This window comes from Coregonus clupeaformis, chromosome 12 (assembly GCF_020615455.1).
Source record: "Coregonus clupeaformis isolate EN_2021a chromosome 12, ASM2061545v1, whole genome shotgun sequence".
Taxonomy (NCBI): Eukaryota; Metazoa; Chordata; class Actinopteri; order Salmoniformes; family Salmonidae; genus Coregonus; species Coregonus clupeaformis.
Window position 1 is genome coordinate 35,440,923 of NC_059203.1, and position 19,432 is coordinate 35,460,354.

A 19,432-nucleotide genomic window follows, 5' to 3' on the forward strand; every position below is an offset into this window, starting at 1 on the left:
ACAGTGAGAGACAGAATAACAACAAAAACATCCAGAAAAATGCATGTCAAAAATGTTATCAATTGATTTGCATTTTAATGAGGGAAATAAGTATTTGACCCCTCTGCAAAACATGACTTAGTACTTGGTGGCAAAACCCGTTTCTTGTAGTTGGCCACCAGGTTTGCACACATCTCAGGAGGGATTTTGTCCCACTCCTCTTTGCAGATCTTCTCCAAGTCATTAAGGTTTCGAGCCTGACGTTTGGCAACTCGAACCTTCAGCTCCCTCCACAGATTTTCTATGGGACTAAGGTCTGGAGACTGGCTAGGCAACTCCTGGACCTTTATGTTCTTCTTCTTGTACAAATGTACAAAATCAGCAGGGGATCAAATACTTTTTTCCCTTACTGTATGTATGTATATATATATATATACAGTGGGGAGAACAAGTATTTGATACACTGCCGATTTTGCAGGTTTTCCTACTTACAAAGCATGTAGAGGTCTGTAATTTTTATCATAGGTACACTTCAACTGTGAGAGACGGAATCTAAAACAAAAATCCAGAAAATCACATTGTATGATTTTTAAGTAATTAATTTGCATTTTATTGCATGACATAAGTATTTGATACATCAGAAAAGCAGAACTTAATATTTGGTACAGAAACCTTTGTTTGCAATTACAGAGATCATACGTTTCCTGTAGGTCTTGACCAGGTTTGCACACACTGCAGCAGGGATTTTGGCCCACTCCTCCATACAGACCTTCTCCAGATCCTTCAGGTTTCGGGGCTGTCGCTGGGCAATACAGACTTTCAGCTTCCTCCAAAGATTTTCTATTGGGTTCAGGTCTGGAGACTGGCTAGGCCACTCCAGGACCTTGAGATCCTTCTTACAGAGCCACTCCTTCGCTGCAGGATTTTAATCCATGACGGCGTAGTGTGTTACTAATGGTTTTCTTTGAGACTGTGGTCCCAGCTCTCTTCAGGTCATTAACCAGGTCCTGCCGTGTAGTTCTGGGCTGATCCCTCACCTTCCTCATGATCATTGATGCCCCACGAGGTGAGATCTTGCATGGAGCCCCAGACCGAGGGTGATTGACCGTCATCTTGAACTTCTTCCATTTTCTAATAATTGCGCCAACAGTTGTTGCCTTCTCACCAAGCTGCTTGCCTATTGTCCTGTAGCCCATCCCAGCCTTGTGCAGGTCTACAATTTTATCCCTGATGTCCTTACACAGCTCTCTGGTCTTGGCCATTGTGGAGAGGTTGGAGTCTGTTTGATTGAGAGTGTGGACAGGTGTCTTTTATACAGGTAACGAGTTCAAACAGGTGCAGTTAATACAGGTAATGAGTGGAGAACAGGAGGGTTTCTTAAAGAGAAGCTAACAGGTCTGTGAGAGCCGGAATTCTTACTGGTTGGTAGGTGATCAAATACTTATGTCATGCAATAAAATGCAAATTAATTACTTAAAAATCATACAATGTGATTTTCTGGATTTTTGTTTTAGATTCCGTCTCTCACAGTTGAAGTGTACCTATGATAAAAATTACAGACCTCTACATGCTTTGTAAGTAGGAAAACCTGCAAAATCGGCAGTGTATCAAATACTTGTTCTCCCCACTGTATATATATATATATATATATATATATATATATATATATATATATATATATATATATATATATATATATATATATATATATTTGCTAGAATAAATACATATGGGGGATTGGAAGTGATGCAGACAATTACATTGATGAAAGTTACAATCTATCTGAAATATTAAAGCTGATCTACCCCCTAAAAAATAAATAAATAAATAAAATAAAAATAGAAACCACTACTAAAGGACACCAATAAGATGAAGAGACCTGCTTGGACCAAGAAACATGAGCAATGGACATTAGACCGGTGGATATTTGTCCTTTGGTCTGGAGTCCAAATTTGAGATTTTGGGATCCAGCCGCTGTGTCTTTGTGAGACGCGTGTGGGTGAACAGATTATCTCTGCATGTGTATTTCCCACTGTAAAGCACGGAGGAGGAGGTGTTATGGTGTGGGGGTGCTTTGCTGGTGACACTGTCTGTGATTTATTTAGAATTCAAGGCACACTTAACTAGCATGGCTACCACAGCATTCTACAGCGATACGCCATCCCATCTGGTTTGGGCTTAGTGGGACTATCATTTGTTTTTCAACAGAACAATGACCCAACACATCTCCAGGCTGGGTAAGGGCTATTTTACCAAGAAGGAGAGTGATGGAGTGCTGCATCAGATGACCTGGCCTCCACAATCCCCCGACCTCAACCAAATTGAGATGGTTTGGGTTGAGTCGGACGGCAGAGTGAAGGAAAAGCAGCCAACAAGTGCTCAGCATATGTGGGAACTCCTTCAAGACTAATAGAAAAGCATTCCAGGTGAAGCTTGTTGAGAGAATGCCAAGAGTGTGCAAAGCTGTCATCAAGGCAAAGGGTGGCTATTTGAAGATCCTCAAATTTTGATTTGTTTAACGCTTTTTTGTTTACTACATGATTCCATATGTGCTATTTCATAGTTTTGATGTCTTCAGTATATATATATATATATATATATATAGTGCCCTGAAAGCTCATTACTAAGCTAAGGACCCTGGGACTAAACACCTCCGTCTGCAACTGGATCCTGGACTTCCTGACGGGCCGCCCTCGCAATACGGGGCCCCTCAGGGTTGCGTGCTCAGTCTTCTTCTGTACTCCCTGTTCACCTATGACTGCATGGCCAAGCACGACTCCAACACCATCATTATGTTTGCCGACGATACAACAGTGGTAGGCCTGATCACCGACAACGATGAGACAGCCTATAGGGAGGAGGTCAGAGACCTGGCAGTGTGGTGCCAGGATAACAACCTCTCCCTTAACATGATCAAGACAAAGGAGATGATCGTGGACTACTGGAAAAGGAGGGCCGAACATGTCCCCATTGTCATTAACGGGGCTGTAGTGGAGCAGGTTGAGAGCTTCAAGTTCCTTGGTCTCCACATCACCAACAAACTATCATGGTCCAAACACACCACGACAGTTGTGAAGAAGGCACGACAATGCCTATTCCCCATCAGGAGACTGAAAAGATTTGGCATGGGTCCTCAGATCCTCAAAAAGTTCTACAGCTGCACCATCGAGAGCATCCTGACTGGTTGCAACACCGCCTGGTATGGCAACTGCTCGGCCTCCGGCTGCAAGGCACTACAGAGGGTAGTGTGTACGGCCCAGTACATCACTGGGGCCAAGTTTCCTGCCATCCAGGACCTCTATACCAGGCGGTGTCAGAGGATGGCCCTAAAAATTGCCAAAACCCCATCCCACCAAAACAGGCTGGAATTTCAGGCAGTATTTTCAAACAACCCTTACACTAAAAGGGCATTATCAAAATGTTCACAATTTCACAGTATTATTCCATCCTCCGTGTGGAAATACAGTGAGGGAAAAAAGTATTTGATCCCCTGCTGATTTTGTACGTTTGCCCACTGACAAAGAAATGATCAGTCTATAATTTTAATGGAAGGTTTATTTGAACAGTGAGAGACAGAATAACAACAAAAACATCCAGAAAAACGCATGTCAAAAATGTTATAAATTGATTTGCATTTTAATGAGGGAAATAAGTATTTGACCCCCTCTCAATCAGAAAGGTTTCTGGCTCCCAGGTGTCTTTTATACAGTTAACGAGCTGAGATTAGGAGCACACTCTTAAAGGGAGTGCTCCTAATCTCAGCTTTTTATTTGTATAAAAGACACCTGTCCACAGAAGCAATCAATCAATCAGTGTCACGTTCGTTCATAGACGGGTCAGACCAAGGCGCAGCGTGATATGCATACATGTTTATTTTAAACTTAATAAACAACGACAAAACAATAAACCAACGAAACGTGACGTCCAAAGGTAACACACAACAAACCTCACACGGAACAAGATCCCACAACACCTAATTGCCAATAAGCTGCCTAAGTATGCTCCCCAATCAGAGACAACTAGCGACAGCTGCCTCTGATTGGGAAACACACCCGGCCAAACATAGAACTACAAAACCTAGATCACAAACATAGAAAATACAACATTGAAAATCACACCCTGACTCAACAAATAAGAGTCCCCAGAGTCAGGGCGTGACAGTATCCCCCCCAAAGGTGCAGACTCCGACCGCACAACCTTTACTTAACAGGGTAGGGGCCGGGTGGGCATTCCACCTCGGAGGCGGATCCGGCACCTATTCTCCGCCTCCCTGTTGCGCCCCTGGTCTGGTCTGGACCTCGGCGCGCTGCTTCCCCTCTCCTTCCTCCCACTATACTCCAAGCCCTGTCTGGACCCTGGTGTGGGAGACCCCGAACCTGGAGAGGGGCTGACGTCTGGGTCTGGACTGGAGCCGCTGACCGGAGCTGGACCGGGCACCGGGGGAGCGGACTACTCAGGCTCCGGACTGGAGCCGCTGACCGGAGCTGGAGTAGGCACCGGTGGAGCGGACTGCTCTGGCTCTGGAGTGGAGCCGCTGACTGGATCTGGACTGGACCCCAGTGGAGCGGACTGCTCTGGCTCCGGAGTGGAGCCGCTGACCAGAGCTGGATCAGGCACCGGTGGAGCGGACTATTCTGGCTCCGGAGTGGAGCCGCTGACCGGAGCTGGACTGGACCCCGGTGGAGTGGACTGCTCTGGCTCCGGAGTGGAGCAGCTGACCGGAGCTGGATCAGGCACTGTTGGAGCGGACTGCTCTGGCTCCGGACTGGAGCAGCTGACCGGAGCTGGATCAGGCACCGGTGGAGCGGACTATTCTGGCTCCGGACTGGAGCTGCTGACTGGTGCCGGACCAGGCACTGGTGGAACGGGCACGGAATGTGCCGGACTGGACACACTCACCACTGGTCTGGTGCGAGGAGCAGGCACGGGCCGAACCGGACTAGGATTATGCACCACTGGCATGGTGCGAGGAGCAGGAACAGGCCGGGCCGGACTGGCGACACACACCACTGGCTTGGTGCGAGGAGCGGGAACAGGCCGGGCCGGACTGGCAACGCGCACCACTGGCTTGGTGCGAGGAGCAGGAACAGGCCGGGCCGGGCCGGGCTGGCGACGCGCACCACTGGCTTGGTGCGAGGAGCAGGAACAGGCCGGGCCGGGCTGGGAACACGCACCACTGGTTTGGTGCGAGGAGCAGGAACAGGCCGGGCCGGGCTGGCGACGCGCACCACTGGCTTGGTGCGAGGAGCAGGAACAGGCCGGGCCGGCCACGCGCACCACTGGCTTGGTGCGAGGAGCAGGAACCGGGCGGGCCGGGCTGGCGACGCGCACCACTGGCTTGGTGCGAGGAGCAGGAACGGAACAGGCCGGGTCGGGCTGGCGACGCGCACCAATGGCTTGGTGCGAGGAGCAGGAACAGGACGGGCCGGGCTGGGAACACGCACCACTGTTTTGGTGCAAGGAGCAGGAACAGGCCGGACCGGGCTGGCGACGCGCACCACTGGCTTGCATAGAAAATCACACCCTGACTCAACAAATAAGAGTCCCCAGAGTCAGGGCGTGACAATCAGATTCCAAACTCTCCACCATGGCCAAGACCAAAGAGCTCTCCAAGGATGTCAGGGACAAGATTGTAGACCTACACAAGGCTGGAATGGGCTACAAGACCATCGCCAAGCAGCTTGGTGAGAAGGTGACAACAGTTGGTGCGATTATTCGCAAATGGAAGAAACACAAAAGAACTGTCAATCTCCCTCAGCCTGGGGCTCCATGCAAGATCTCACCTCGTGGAGTTGCAATGATCATGAGAACGGTGAGGAATCAGCCCAGAACTACACGGGAGGATCCTGTTAATGATCTCAAGGCAGCTGGGACCATAGTCACCAAGAAAACAATTGGTAACACCCTACGCCGTGAAGGACTGAAATCCTGCAGCGCCCGCAAGGTCCCCCTGCTCAAGAAAGCACATATACAGGCCCGTCTGAAGTTTGCCAATGAACATCTGAATGATTCTGAGGAGAACTGGGTGAAAGTGTTGTGGTCAGATGAGACCAAAATCGAGCTCTTTGGCATCAACTCAACTCGCCGTGTTTGGAGAAGGAAACATTATGCTTTGGGGGTGTTTTTCTGCTAAGGGGACAGGACAACTTCACCGCATCAAAGGGACGATGGACAGGGCCATGTACCGTCAAATCTTGGTTGAGAACCTCCTTCCCTCAGCCAGGGCATTGAAAATGGGTAGTGATGGGTATTCCAGCATGACAATGACCCAAAACACACAGCCAAGGCAACAAAGGAGTGGCTCAAGAAGAAGCACATTAAGGTCCTGGAGTGGCCTAGCCAGTCTCCAGACCTTAATCCCATAGAAAATCTGTGGAGGGAGCTGAAGGTTCGAGTTGCCAAACGTCAGCCTCGAAACCTTAATGACTTGGAGAAGATCTGCAAAGAGGAGTGGGACAAAATCCTTCCAGAGATGTTTGTAACCTGGTGGCCAACTACAAGAAACGTCTGATCTCTGTGATTGTCAACAAGGGTTTTGCCACCAAGTACTAAGTCATGTTTTGCAGAGGGGTCAAATACTTATTTCCCTCATTAAAATGCAAATCAATTTATAACATTTTTGACATGCGTTTTTCTGGATTTTTTTGTTGTTATTCTGTCTCTCACTGTTCAAATAAACCTACCATTAAAATTATAGACTGCTCATGTCTTTGTCAGTGGGCAAACGTACAAAATCAGCAGGGGATCAAATACTTTTTTCCCTCACTGTATATATAAAACACAGGAAAATCACGTTGACTGCACTGGGCCTTTAAGAAATTGGATCGCTTAGCCTACCTAGTTACAGTGAGTAGGCTATGCCTAGTAAGCTATGAATGCATGCATAATTGCCTAATGACATACAGTATCTATGCAAATGGAGACATATTTCTGTGCTCTCAATTAATTCCATACAATAATAAAAATATGTCTTAATCAAAATATGTCTAAATACCCGGTAATTTCCATTATCAAGAGGCCATTTTAGACCTAAAAAAACTCAAACTTAACTTCCACTATGAGGATCCACTGTTGTTTTGCCTGTAGCTTACCTGACTGCTGACCTTTGCTTGATAAGGCTTTGAGTTGAGGCCGATTTACCAAATAAGAAGAGGTTACAGTCTGTCTGGTTGGTGACAGTTTTCCTTTTGAGTCAGCCCTAATTCCCTGTTTGGACAGATCAGAAGGTGCGAACAATCCTACATTTAGTATTGACCAGGCTTTGGCTTTTTAAGAGATTAAATGGAAGGATGTGATAGTGAGTGATTTATCACCAAATACACCATTCTAGAGAGTATTCTGGTACTGCCCAAATAAAATATGACACATTTGTTAAGATATGAAATGATCCCCTAAAAACACAGAATTTGATGTAGAAATATTATAGGCTAGAAAAACTCAACTGTGCCTCAAGAGGGGTGTGGTTACTGGTTACATTAAACAACTCAGAGCAACAGTAGGCTATTGGTCAGATCGGAATTGTTTTTAAATCATTTGGGCTTGACACACTGCACAAATTATTAGGGTAGGCTACCATTTATACAATTTAAATCACTGTCACTGATTATCATCTTGCGTTTCTATTAGACCTAATTGTTGAAACAGTAATGAATTGAGGATAGATATTGTCCACTAGGTGTCATTCAACACTTTTATTGTTATAAGGAAACATCCTGGTTTACTGTCACATCAATTGTTTTTTTTCAATTGTTTTATTTATTCCACTTGGTTTGTGACCTACATGTAGACCTACAGTGTAGCTTAGAACAATAATGAAGTTAACAAGCTGTTGTAGGGCTATGTAGCAAGTCTCAAGTAGCCTACAAACATCTGTGTGACCTGAAAATGTGGACTTCATTATTTACTGAACAAAAATATAAACGCAACATGCAACAATTTCAAAGATTTTACTGAGTTACAGTTCATATAAGGAAATCAGTCAATTGAAATAAATAAATTAGGCTCTAACCTATGGATTTCACATGACTGGAAATACAGATAAGCATCTGTTGGTCACAGATATCTTTAAAAAAAGGTAGGGGCGTGGATCAGAAAACCAGTCAGTATCTGGTGTGACCACCATTTGCCTCATGCAGTGCAACACATCTCCTTCGCATAGAGTTGATCAGGCTGTTGATTGTGGCCTGTGAAATGTTGTCCCACTCCTCTTCAATGGCTATGCGAAGTTGCTGGATATTGGCGGGATCTGGAATACGCTGTCGTACACGTCAATCCAGAGCATCCCAAACATGCTCAATGGATGACATATCTGGTGAGTATGCCGGCCATGGAAGAACTGGGACATTTTCAACTTCCAGGAATTGTGTACAGATCCTTGCGACATGGGGCCGTGCATTATCATGCTGAACCATGAGGTGATGGCGGAGGATGAATGGCACGACAATGGGCCTCAGGATCTCATCACGGTATCTCTGTGTATTCAAATTGCCATCGATAAAATGCAATTGTGTTTGTTGTAGATGCCTGCCCATACCATAACCCCACTGCCACCAATGGAAACTCTGTTCACAACGTTGATGTCAGCAAACTGCTCACCCACATGACGCCATACACGTGGCCTGCAGTTTTGAGGCCGATTAGTAGAGAAATCAACGTTCAATTCTCTGGCAACAGCTCTGGTGGACATTCCTGAAGTCAGCATGCCAATTGCACACTCCCTCAACTTGAGACATCTGTGGCATTGTGTTGTGTGACAAAACTGCACATTTTAGAGTGGCCTTTTATAGTCCCCAGCACAAGGTGCACCTGTGTAATGATCATGCTGTTTAATCAGCTTCTTGATATGCCACACCTGTCAGATTGGTGGATTATCTTGGCTCACATCAACAGCATTATCCCAGAAACCCTAGACCCACTCCAATTTGCATACCGCCCCAACAGATCCACAGATTATGCAATCTCTATTGCACTCCACACTGCCCTTTCCCACCTGGACAAGAGGAACACCTACGTGAGAATGCTATTCATTGACTACAGCTCAGCATTCAACACCATAGTGCCCTCTAAGCTCATCACTAAGCTAAGGATCCTGGGACTAAACACCTCCCTCTGCAACTGGATCCTGGACTTCCTGACGGGCCGCCCCCAGGTGGTAAGGGTAGGTAACAACACATCTGCCACACTGATCCTCAACACGGGGGCCCCTCATGAGTGAACTCTCTGTTCACTCATGACTGCATGGCCAGGCACGACTCCAACACCATCATTAAGTTTGCCGACGACACAACAGTGGTAGGCCTGATCACCGACAACGATGAGACAGCCTATAGGGAGGAGGTCAGAGACCTGGCCGTGTGGTGCCAGGACAACAACCTCTCCCTCAATGTGACCAAGACAAAGGAGATGATTGTGGACTACAGGGAAAAAAAGAGGACTGAGCACGCCCCCATTCTCATCGACGGGGCTGTAGTGGAACAGGTTGAGAGCTTCAAGTTCCTTGGTGTCCACATCACCAACGAACTATCATGGTCCAAACACACCAAGACAGTCGTGAAGAGGGCACGACAAAGCCTATTCCCCCTCAGGAGACTGAAAAGATTTGGCATGGGTCCTCAGATCCTCAAAAATTATACAGCTGCACCATCGAGAGCATCCTGACTGGTTGCATCACCGCCTGGTATGGCAACTGCTTGGCCTCCTTCCTGCCATCCAGGACCTCTATACCAGGCGGTGTCAGAGGAAGGCCCTCAAAATTGTCAAAGACTCCAGCCACCCTAGTCATAGACTGTTCTCTCTGCTACCGCACGGCAAGCGGTACCGGAGTGCCAAGTCTAGGTCCAAAAGACTTCTCAACAGCTTCTACCCCCAAGCCATAAGACTCCTGAACAGCTAATCATGGCTACCCGGACTATTTGCACTGCCCCCCCACCCCATCCTTTTTACGCTGCTGCTACTCTGTTAATTATTTATGCATAGTCACTTTAACTCTACCCACATGTACATATTACTTCAACTACCTCAACTAGCCGGTGCCCTCGCACATTGACTCTGCACCGGTACCCCCCTGTATATATAGCCTCCCTACTGTTATTTTATTTTACTTCTGCTCTTTTTTTCTCAACACTTTTTTTGTTGTTGTTTTATTTAAAAATAAATGCACTGTTGGTTAAGGGCTGTAAGTAAGCATTTCACTGTAATGTCTGCACCTGTTGTATTCGGCGCATGTGACCAATAACATTTTATTTTATTTGAAATGAAAAATGAACAAATTTGTGCACAACATTTTTGAGAAATCTGAATTTGTGCCTATGGAACATTTCTGGGATCTTTGATTTCAGCTCATGAAATATGGGACCAACACTTTACATGTTGCGTTCATATTTTTGTTCAGTGTAGCTCAAAATAAGTTATTCAAATGTGTATGCTGTGCAGTTGTTTAAGTTAAGAAATATGAAACATTTCATTATATCACATATTCTATTGTATTGTATACTAGGCTAGAAATGTTTGCAGTTTTTAATATGATATCTGAGGGCGACTGACTTACACACTCCAATGGGTGCCCCCCAGCAGGTAATTCGACCATGATCATTTTAGATAGCTGGCCGCGAAACTAATTTAGACATCTAAAAATGTTTAGCTGACATGGGCTAATTGACTGACTAATCAGCGACTGACATAAGAGAAAAAAATTCTGATGCACAACCAAATTGATCCGAGGGCCTTCAAAAGGGTAACCGCAGTCGCATGACCGCGGCCGCCAGTTGCCCATCCCTGGTCTATGCCATGATTGCTGTCGTCATAGGCCTATGCATTGCAGGTTCAAATGATAATGTAACACATCTGACAATGAATCCGTATACTTTGTAACAATCTACTCCAGTATTATGGATACATAGGCTACTTTGTTACCCCCTGAATGTGCAACTTGAAACGGGGCTTTATCTTGTTATCATTTCGGTGGCAACAGCAATGCGTCGGTCTTTCTGCTGCCCTCTCATAATTGGCTGAACGAGCAGTGATGCTACATCCACTGATATCCTTGCTCAGGACCAAAGGGAGGAAAGCTTGAGGAGCGCGCGCATCAGGACATCAAAAACGCTAATAACAGAACAGGTGGAATTTGCAGCGTTTCTACGATTCTCTCTCAACTGGGAACATGTTTTCCCACACCATGTCTGTCAGAATTTGCAAGGAATGTCACCAATGAATATCTGTCAAAAGAATTGACTGACAACACCGCGAGTCTCTTCTTGTAGGATCCTTGGCTACCAGCTTCACCTTTTGACTCCGTGTAGCCACCCGTCAACTGAAAGGACGATACACTACTACCATGCCCGCCGAAGTCAACGACCCTGAAAGCATTTTGAGCTACCAGGTATTGTCCTCTTTCTTTGTGCACTCCCTTATTTATTGAAAAATGTAATATAAAAATCTGGCACAGTCAAGTGAATAAAAGTAGCTTAGCTCTATACAGCAGGGTGTAGTAGCCTAAAATAACAATGTTAACTGAACGTTACCGACGCCGTTATAACGGTTTTATCGAGAGAGGAAAAATGGAACGCATCTGGACGCGCTTTTATTACCAGACGCGGGAAGATCAATAGCCAACGTTCGCTCTCCATGTTTGCCTACATGGCAGCTTCATCCAGTTTGTTGCGAAGATTAACATAATGATTAATTCATACAGTTATTGTGAACCCATTGAGATTTAGATGAATTAGCCACTCTTCAGGTGAAAACAGGTACGCATTTTTGTGGTAGGCTACAATCCTGTGAGGATGGAGCAGAGTTAGTGCGCACCAAGTGTTTTTATTATTCTGAAACTGCTGGCAGGTGCAATGGCACAATTCCCAATGGACATATCACATTGCAATACACTGCCTAGTGTGGACCCATCTTTCACGAGTTACATTTCTTTAACCTCAAGCATGTTCAAATGTGTCTGGCATCGCCAGAAATAAGGAAAATGTTGAAGATATATGCAATCACTCCCGAGGCAGGCATGGCAAGGCAGACAAGTGTAAACAAGGATACAGGCTTAGTGTATATCTATGATTGTTCATTGGTTGGCTATATAAAACGGACACTTATTAAAACTGTTTGAATATTGAATTTGATCAATGTATCGATTATGATGCCTGCAACTGTCTAGGCTATGGGTTGTCCAAAACAATTGAAACATTCGGTCTACTTATCCTTTTAGAACCGCATCAGACAACAGCAACCATTCACCCTCAATGATAGCCTACAACACACATATAACATGTTCAGTGTAGCTAAAGTGTTCATAATATTCTATTCATTCCCCGAATACATTCTCAATTACCCTCAAATGACCTTGACGCCATCCTATGTGTAATCCTTGGCGGTTAAAGGAAACTGCGCTCCGAATTAAAGCTTTAGTTTCATCATTGTGTTAATTAGGGTGGGACCATAGGGCTAGATCTAGTTTGTAAGAAGATAGAGAAATATAATTAGCGTCAGCTTTCAATACTTGATCGATCCGACCCATAGTCAACCGACAATACAGGCAGTTCAAAATACAGCGACTGGGTGATGAATGAAATAAGTGTAGATAGTACCGTACCAGGGCTCAAGATAGGATAACGTTACGAATATTTATGCAAAGCATCTGGATGACAGTCTCCTATGCCGTCATTGGTTGGCTGACTGCTCGGCGGGATGTATTGAGACTCAAGTGTTTTTTATTTATTATAGGACACAATTTTGAAATTCCATTCCAGAGGCAGAACAACTAATCAAAGATTATCAACTGGACTAGACTGTAGTCTGATGGTACTTGAAGTTGTTCAAAAGGGCATTGTTTGGACAGTCAGTGTCCTTCAAATACATAGGCTCTGATACACAGATCTGATAGACAGCCAAAAGTCTAATGTTAGATGAAGCCCGATTGTAGCCTAAGTATTGAGGATAAAGTGACATCTGGACGCAGACATTACAGATCTCTAGCCTCCCAGTGATCCCATCACCACTGTCTGTATATCATCTCTTGATAAGGTTAATGCTTTATTTCATTAATCTATTAGCTCTAATCCAGTTAGCACAGAGCTAGGCAATATCAGGCTATGATATCGCCATGTGTGAAGAAGCTATAATGCCGTAATAGTTTTGTTTGTTCTGATGAGTCACCACATGTACTGTATCATACAGTAGGGAATTTAGGACTGATAATGCCAAAAACAGACCAGCCCTAAATATATGACAATGTTGTTAAAGGACAGCGATTTCACTGCCATGTTTTTCTCCAATCTTACTGAATTTCTATAATGGCATTGGCCCATTTTAACCAAAATCTTGAGTCTCAATAAAAGTATGTAACATGGATAGGCCTTATTAATGTGGCCATAGTACAGTACACCACCTTATTGTATTGTGAGGGGAATACCTCAGGGCTAACAGCTATAAAATGTATTAAAATCAAGGACAGAACATGAGAATAACCATTAGAATATACAAAGACATAATATTTGTTTGCCACAAGAAATTCTCAATAATCTTGTACTGGAAGAACATCTTTAACGTCTTTGTGCTTCACTCAATATCTGCTGACAGCACAGTATTTAGCGTTCCAGTTTAGATCAGTCATTTTCACTAATTAGTATAGCATACAACATGGATTCTAGATTCTGGCAAACAAAATAATCACAAACCTAAAGCATGCCATGAGAGAAGGACAGTGGACCAATGGAGACCGGCACACTTGCTGTAGACACATTCTTACAATTATGCATCTTCAGTTTGGTTACGCCATTGTCCCCACATTGTCCTCCCAAGGCACGCCCATCTTTACCATAGTAAGGGATCCCATGACTGAACAGGAAGGCCAAACCTTTATACTCTAGGCAACGCCTTTAATTGCCTGGCACTGACAAGCCATAAGGGTGCATTCACAAACTCTACCCTGTTGCAAATAATAACTCAGTTATGGTTCAGTTAGGATGTTTCCATGGTGATAACCCTTAATCCCCTAACTCCCCTTCCTGATTACATTAAACTCCCTTTAATGTTGTTCTGTCCAGCTTATCTCACAGTTTTAATTAGGCTCTGATCTTATCTCTGTGTTTGGACAGACCAATGCGTACCTGTAAGAAATGGCTTTGAGAGGGAAAAACTAGCTGCTATTATGTTTATGTTATGATCTGTTTGTTAGCACTGGCAGCATTGCTCTTTTAGTGACATAGGCTGTAAAATAAAATAAGTTGTGGTAAAACACATGCGTGATATCCCTTCTCACTGGTAACTCGCACGCACACACGCACACACGCACACAGAGCTAGTAATGTAGTGCCTCCTCAATCAAAGGAAGTCACAGAAGAAGCTGAATGATGCACATGTTGTACAACACCCTTCCCTCCCTGTATGAGCTCTATTTGCATTGTTGCATTCTCTCACGTACACAACCCACCAAGGCCAGTGTTCTGATGGAGGGAAGAGGGAGGTAAAGAGAGAAAGAGAAATAGAGAGAGACAGAAATAAATGAGTAGCATTGAACAGTGCTAGTGAGTGAGTGAGTCATTCTGCCCGGGCTACAGCCAGTCAATCCATCCTTTCCTCTCCCCCTTTCTCTGCTCTCTCTCTTTTTACCTGACTAAGACCACTGTTTCTCTCATCTTTACCCCGCCCCACCCCTTCACCTCAGGCTTCCCCTTCCTCTATCCCCATCTGTCCAATCCCTCTCTCATCTTCTCTTTCACGGCTTAGATATCAGCCTCTCCCTCTCATCCCTAGTGTCCTATAAAACTAAGTCCTTCTCTATTCCTCCCCAGTCAGGTCAGTTGTAGTGTACAGCAGTGTGCTAGACTGTAGTGTAGTAGCAGTGCAGGTGTCTGGGGCCAGGCCTGGGGCTGACTGGTAACAGTTACACGAGCCATGTGGAGGAGGAACAGCAGCAGCCTCTGTGGCCTGCCGGCCCCGCCCCCCTCACACACTGGGCCGCGTCTGGAAGTGACAGGCTCAGTTGTCAGAATCAGGATCTGTAGCACTGCTGTCAGGTCAGTGTGCTGCTGGAGGGAGAATGGAGAAGAGGAGAGGAGGATGAGAGGGAGGGGAAGTGAGAAAGGAGGAGAGAGTGTGGAAAAAAGGAGGAGGGAGCTTAAGGAAAGAGAGGAAGAAGGAAGTGTGGAAATTGAGTTGAAAGGAGGAAGGAGAGAGTGTGGAGAAAGGAGAAAAGGGAGAGGGGGACTCTAGGAAAGTGAGGGAGGAGGTGGGAAGAGGTGGAATTTAGTAGATGATTAGAAAGGAGCAGGGAGAGAGAGTGGTGGACTACTTAAAGAGAGGTAGCCTATAGGAGGAGGGGTTATTAGGCCTATAACAGTGACCATGACTTACGCACAGTTCAGACGCCAAATTTATGGCGAACTGAATAGAAATTAAGAGTGGGCTGGCATGGTTGAGAGCTTTTCTTGATGTACCGATTGGTTTCATACAACTGCTCGCAACACTGCAGCCTTCCTCGTTGGTTTTGGGTCGAAAACAGGCATAACAGCAACCTTTTGTGTTAAAGAAACCACAAAGTCTATTGCACTAAAAAGACAGATGATTCACACAACTGTGCAGCGTGGAAGTTCATGTTTGAAACAGTGAATATCAATGGTTTAATGTGTATCAAGGTAACTAACGTAACGTGTCTTCAGATTTCATAACTCCCTTTTAATAAGGAATCATGAATAGTCTCCTCATCCCAAAAAATAAACCATGAGATTTGTTAGAGATAGCGATATTAGGACTACTGTGCAACGTAGACCTTCCAGTTTCTCCCGAGATTGCAAAACAGTTTGTATGTTCGTGTAGTGCCCATCGGTTATGAATGTTTCAACCTTTGTGTTGAGAAGTCGTGTTTTACCGTAATTTGCTGGTTTTAAAGAGCACCAAAAACGACACTAACCATGAGCCTTAGCGTTTCTGCCACCACAGAAACAGACCCTGGGTCTGTTCTAACGCGACCACCCGCAAATCCGAGGCCATGATTGTGCTTCCATTGTAGGTGTGGTAGCGAAGCAACCTTTATTTGCATGCAATTAACATATATGAATATGAACATTGAACCAGAGGTGGCAGTATGCCATGGTCGCAACACAGTAGCTGCTCCTGACTGGCTAAGTAGGCGGGGCGGGGCCGAGGGCGGATGGATTTTTCCAAATTCAACAGACATGCATCACTTCAACCAGCCTGATAATAGCTAATTTCCAATTTGTTTAATTTCTCTAAACTCTGAATAGAATAGGAAGGGAGTTATACAACTACTCAGGCTGGTTATACATTTATAGACAGACTATCACATTCAACCTATACCATAGCCCATATAGTCTATCTATCCTATTTGAAAAGGACTGAAGACAGAAACAAATTCAGAACCACTGGACAGCAACACAATAAACTACAGCACTGATCATTGGAAACGAGATCAGAATGACTGCTAATGCTTGATCCATTAATTAAATAATTAAAATAGGTAGCTTAGCCTACAAAACTAAAACAATCCATGTGTTCAAATCAAAAGGCCTGATTAACATGACATCAATAGCCTACGATGCAATACTCGTGATCATATTGAGGACAACAAAAACGACTTAGCCTCCATTTGAACACCACCGCAGAAAGTTCACTATTTGGCATCTTCCCAATTAAGTAGCCTAGTTTTGTTGTTAGGTTTGAAGAGAACTAGGGCCTATCACTCGCATTGCATTGTGGAAAAGTGTGCATCGAATTCTACTAGATGAAGAGCCGAAATGAGTATAACATCCTGGCATTTAAACCATACTCGATTTTCTAAAATTCACATACTATAAAAAAAAATATTTTTCGCATACTGAGAATGCGTCGTGTGATTGTGTTTTTTCCCGCTATTCGTGATTTCGGTTGCGCATCCCCATATCTAATTGATCAGCTGTTGTCAAAGCTGAAATTAGTATGTCATCCGGCATTTAAAGTATTCTCAAGTTTCGAAATGTCGCTTACTATTAAACAAAAAAAAATCCCATACTCAAGCGGCCTACTATTTAGGACGCAAGTATGGGTATTAGGCCACGGCCAGTGTCTACTGTATGCATGTCTGTGCATCAGCTGAGCCGTTGGTCCCTGGTTAGTGTTAATGGTTATTGCCTGACAGTTAGTTTGCTCTTGTTTTGTCAACTGGAGGATTGACACTTTGATCATGTGAGGTTCCGGTTCCACCATAAACATGTCATTAAGTTTGTCATGTAACCTATGTCTCATGAACACTATTAGCATCAAACGTGACAATCACCGGTCAAGCAACTCCACACTCCCTACTTGTGGTGCTTTCAAGTCAATTGGGAACTCGTAAATAACCAAGGTCAAATCAGGACGTCGGTTATCTTCAGATCGGAAAGTTGGAGCTCTAGAAAGATGCCAGAGTGTCCAACTTGGACTTCCGAGTTGGATGACCATTTGACAACTAAACCAAATGTAAATCAAAACTAGACGTTGCACTGACGTCTGTGCCCAGTGGGTCTGCTGGGGTTATTCATTATTGCTTTGAGATAGAGCACTTCAAGTTTCAAGTTTTAATGTCACGTGCACAAGTACAGTGAAATGCCTTTCTTGCTAGCTCCAAACCCAACAATGCAATAATCAATATCAGTGTAGCACTAAAAATAACATAAGGTAGAACAAAAACACACGAGAAATAAAAATAAGAAATAATAAGAACACAAGAAATCAGAAACTATGTACAGGATCAGTTCCAATACCATTTTTACAATGTGCATGGAGGGATACTGGAGTGATAGAGGTAGATATGCATAGAGCAGAGGTAAGGTGACTAAGCATCAAGATATATGATAAACAAGAGTAGCAGCAGCGTAAATTATGATTGTATGTGAGTGTGTGTGCATGTGTGTAGAGTCAGTATAAATGTGTGTGGATGTTATGTGTGTGTTGGAGTGTCAGTGTGCGTGAGTGTGTAGAGTTCTGTGAGTGTGCATAGAGACAGTGCAAAAAATGAAATACAAGGGTCAACTCAGATAGTCCTTGTAGCCATTCTGTTAGCTATTTAGCTGTCTAATGGCTTGGGGATAGAAGCTGTTCAGGAGCCTGTTGATGTCTCACTTGATGCACCGGTACAGCTTGCCGTGCGTAAGCAGAGAGAACAGTCTATGGCTTGGGTGGCTGGGAGCTCAGCCCCAGTGATGTACTGGGCTGTCCGCACCACCCTCTGTAGCGCCATGCGATCAAGGGTGGTGTTGTTGCCATACCAGGAAGTGATGCAGCCAGTCAAGATGCTCTCAATGGTGCAGCTGTGTAATATTTGGAGCATTTGAGGGCCCATGCCAAACCTTTTCAACTTCCTGAGGGGTAGGAGGCGCTGTTGTGCCGTCTTCACGCCTGTGCGCATGTGAGTGGACCATTTTAAGTACTTAGTGATTTGGGCACCGAGGAACTTGAAGCTCTCGATCCGCTCCACTGCAGCCCTGTCGATGTTGTTGGGGGCATGCTCACCCCCCCCCATTTCCTGTAGCCCCCCATGTTGAGGGTCAGCGTGGCGGAGGTGTTGTTGCCTACCCTCACCACCTGGGGTCGGCCCGTCAGGAAGTCCAGGATCCAGTTGCAGAGGGAGGTGTTCAGTCCCAGGGTCCTAAGCTTAGTAACGAACTTGGAGGGGACAATGGTGTTGAATGCTGAGCTGTAGTCAATGAACAGCATTCTCACATAGGTATTCCTCTTATCTAGGTGGGTGAGCGCAATTGGGGAGTGCAATTGAGATTGCATCGTCTATGGATCTGTTGGGTGGTATGCAAATTGGAGTGGGTCTCAGATCTTCAATCTTCAATCAGACTTGGCTGATTGAATTCTTTTCCAGTACTACAGTGAATGTCGCAGTTAGAAAACAACGACAAGATACTAATTAAGCCACCTTTTGTTTACACTTGTCCATGGAAATGACAGGTTATAGCCTACACCTCGCTGTGAAGTCAACCTATACTGTTTATTATACAAGTACAATACAATAGAAAAAAGCTAAAAACATTCCTTACCCCAGGACACTTCAACGAGTGACTATCCAGAAAAATATAAAGGAGCACTCTGTGTCTGCATTGATCGGATAATTTATTTTCGGGACATACAAACAGGCTTTCAAAATACGCTCCCATCTCAGCATAAAGCTTTTGGGTACGCTTTCTCTCGTTGGCAGTGTGATAGCAATTAGGAGATGAGTCTGTGTGGTGAAGGAAGTGAGTGTGATGTGCTGTGGCAGTTATTCCCCTGCTTCTCAGGCCTCATAGCACAGAGCTAGGGGACACATTCTGGGTTCTGACTAGAGGGAGTACTTTTTCGTAGCAGGTTAGAAGAATTTACGCAGCAGGTTAGGATAATTAATGTGGCAGGTTAGGAGACTTAGGTTAAGGTTAGGAAAAGGGTTAGGGTTACCTATAATACACTCCTACCCTGGTACGAAAAGTAACTTCCG

At 44.7% G+C, this 19,432-nt stretch overlaps 1 protein-coding gene and 1 pseudogene across 1 annotated transcript in view; one reads left to right on the top strand and one right to left on the bottom strand.

Annotated features, from left to right (window-relative positions):
• Positions 1–8,580, bottom strand: part of LOC121578757 — a 30,703-nt pseudogene extending 22,123 nt beyond the window's left edge.
• Positions 8,581–11,047: 2,467 nt separating this feature from the next.
• The window catches only part of slc4a8 (solute carrier family 4 member 8), a 62,730-nt gene continuing 54,345 nt past the window's right edge, over positions 11,048–19,432 (top strand). Inside the window, exon 1 of the mRNA XM_041891273.1 lies at positions 11,048–11,356. Within this exon, the coding sequence (XP_041747207.1) occupies positions 11,312–11,356 (45 nt within the window). The 5' untranslated portion in view covers positions 11,048–11,311. The remainder of the gene's footprint in view (positions 11,357–19,432) is intronic.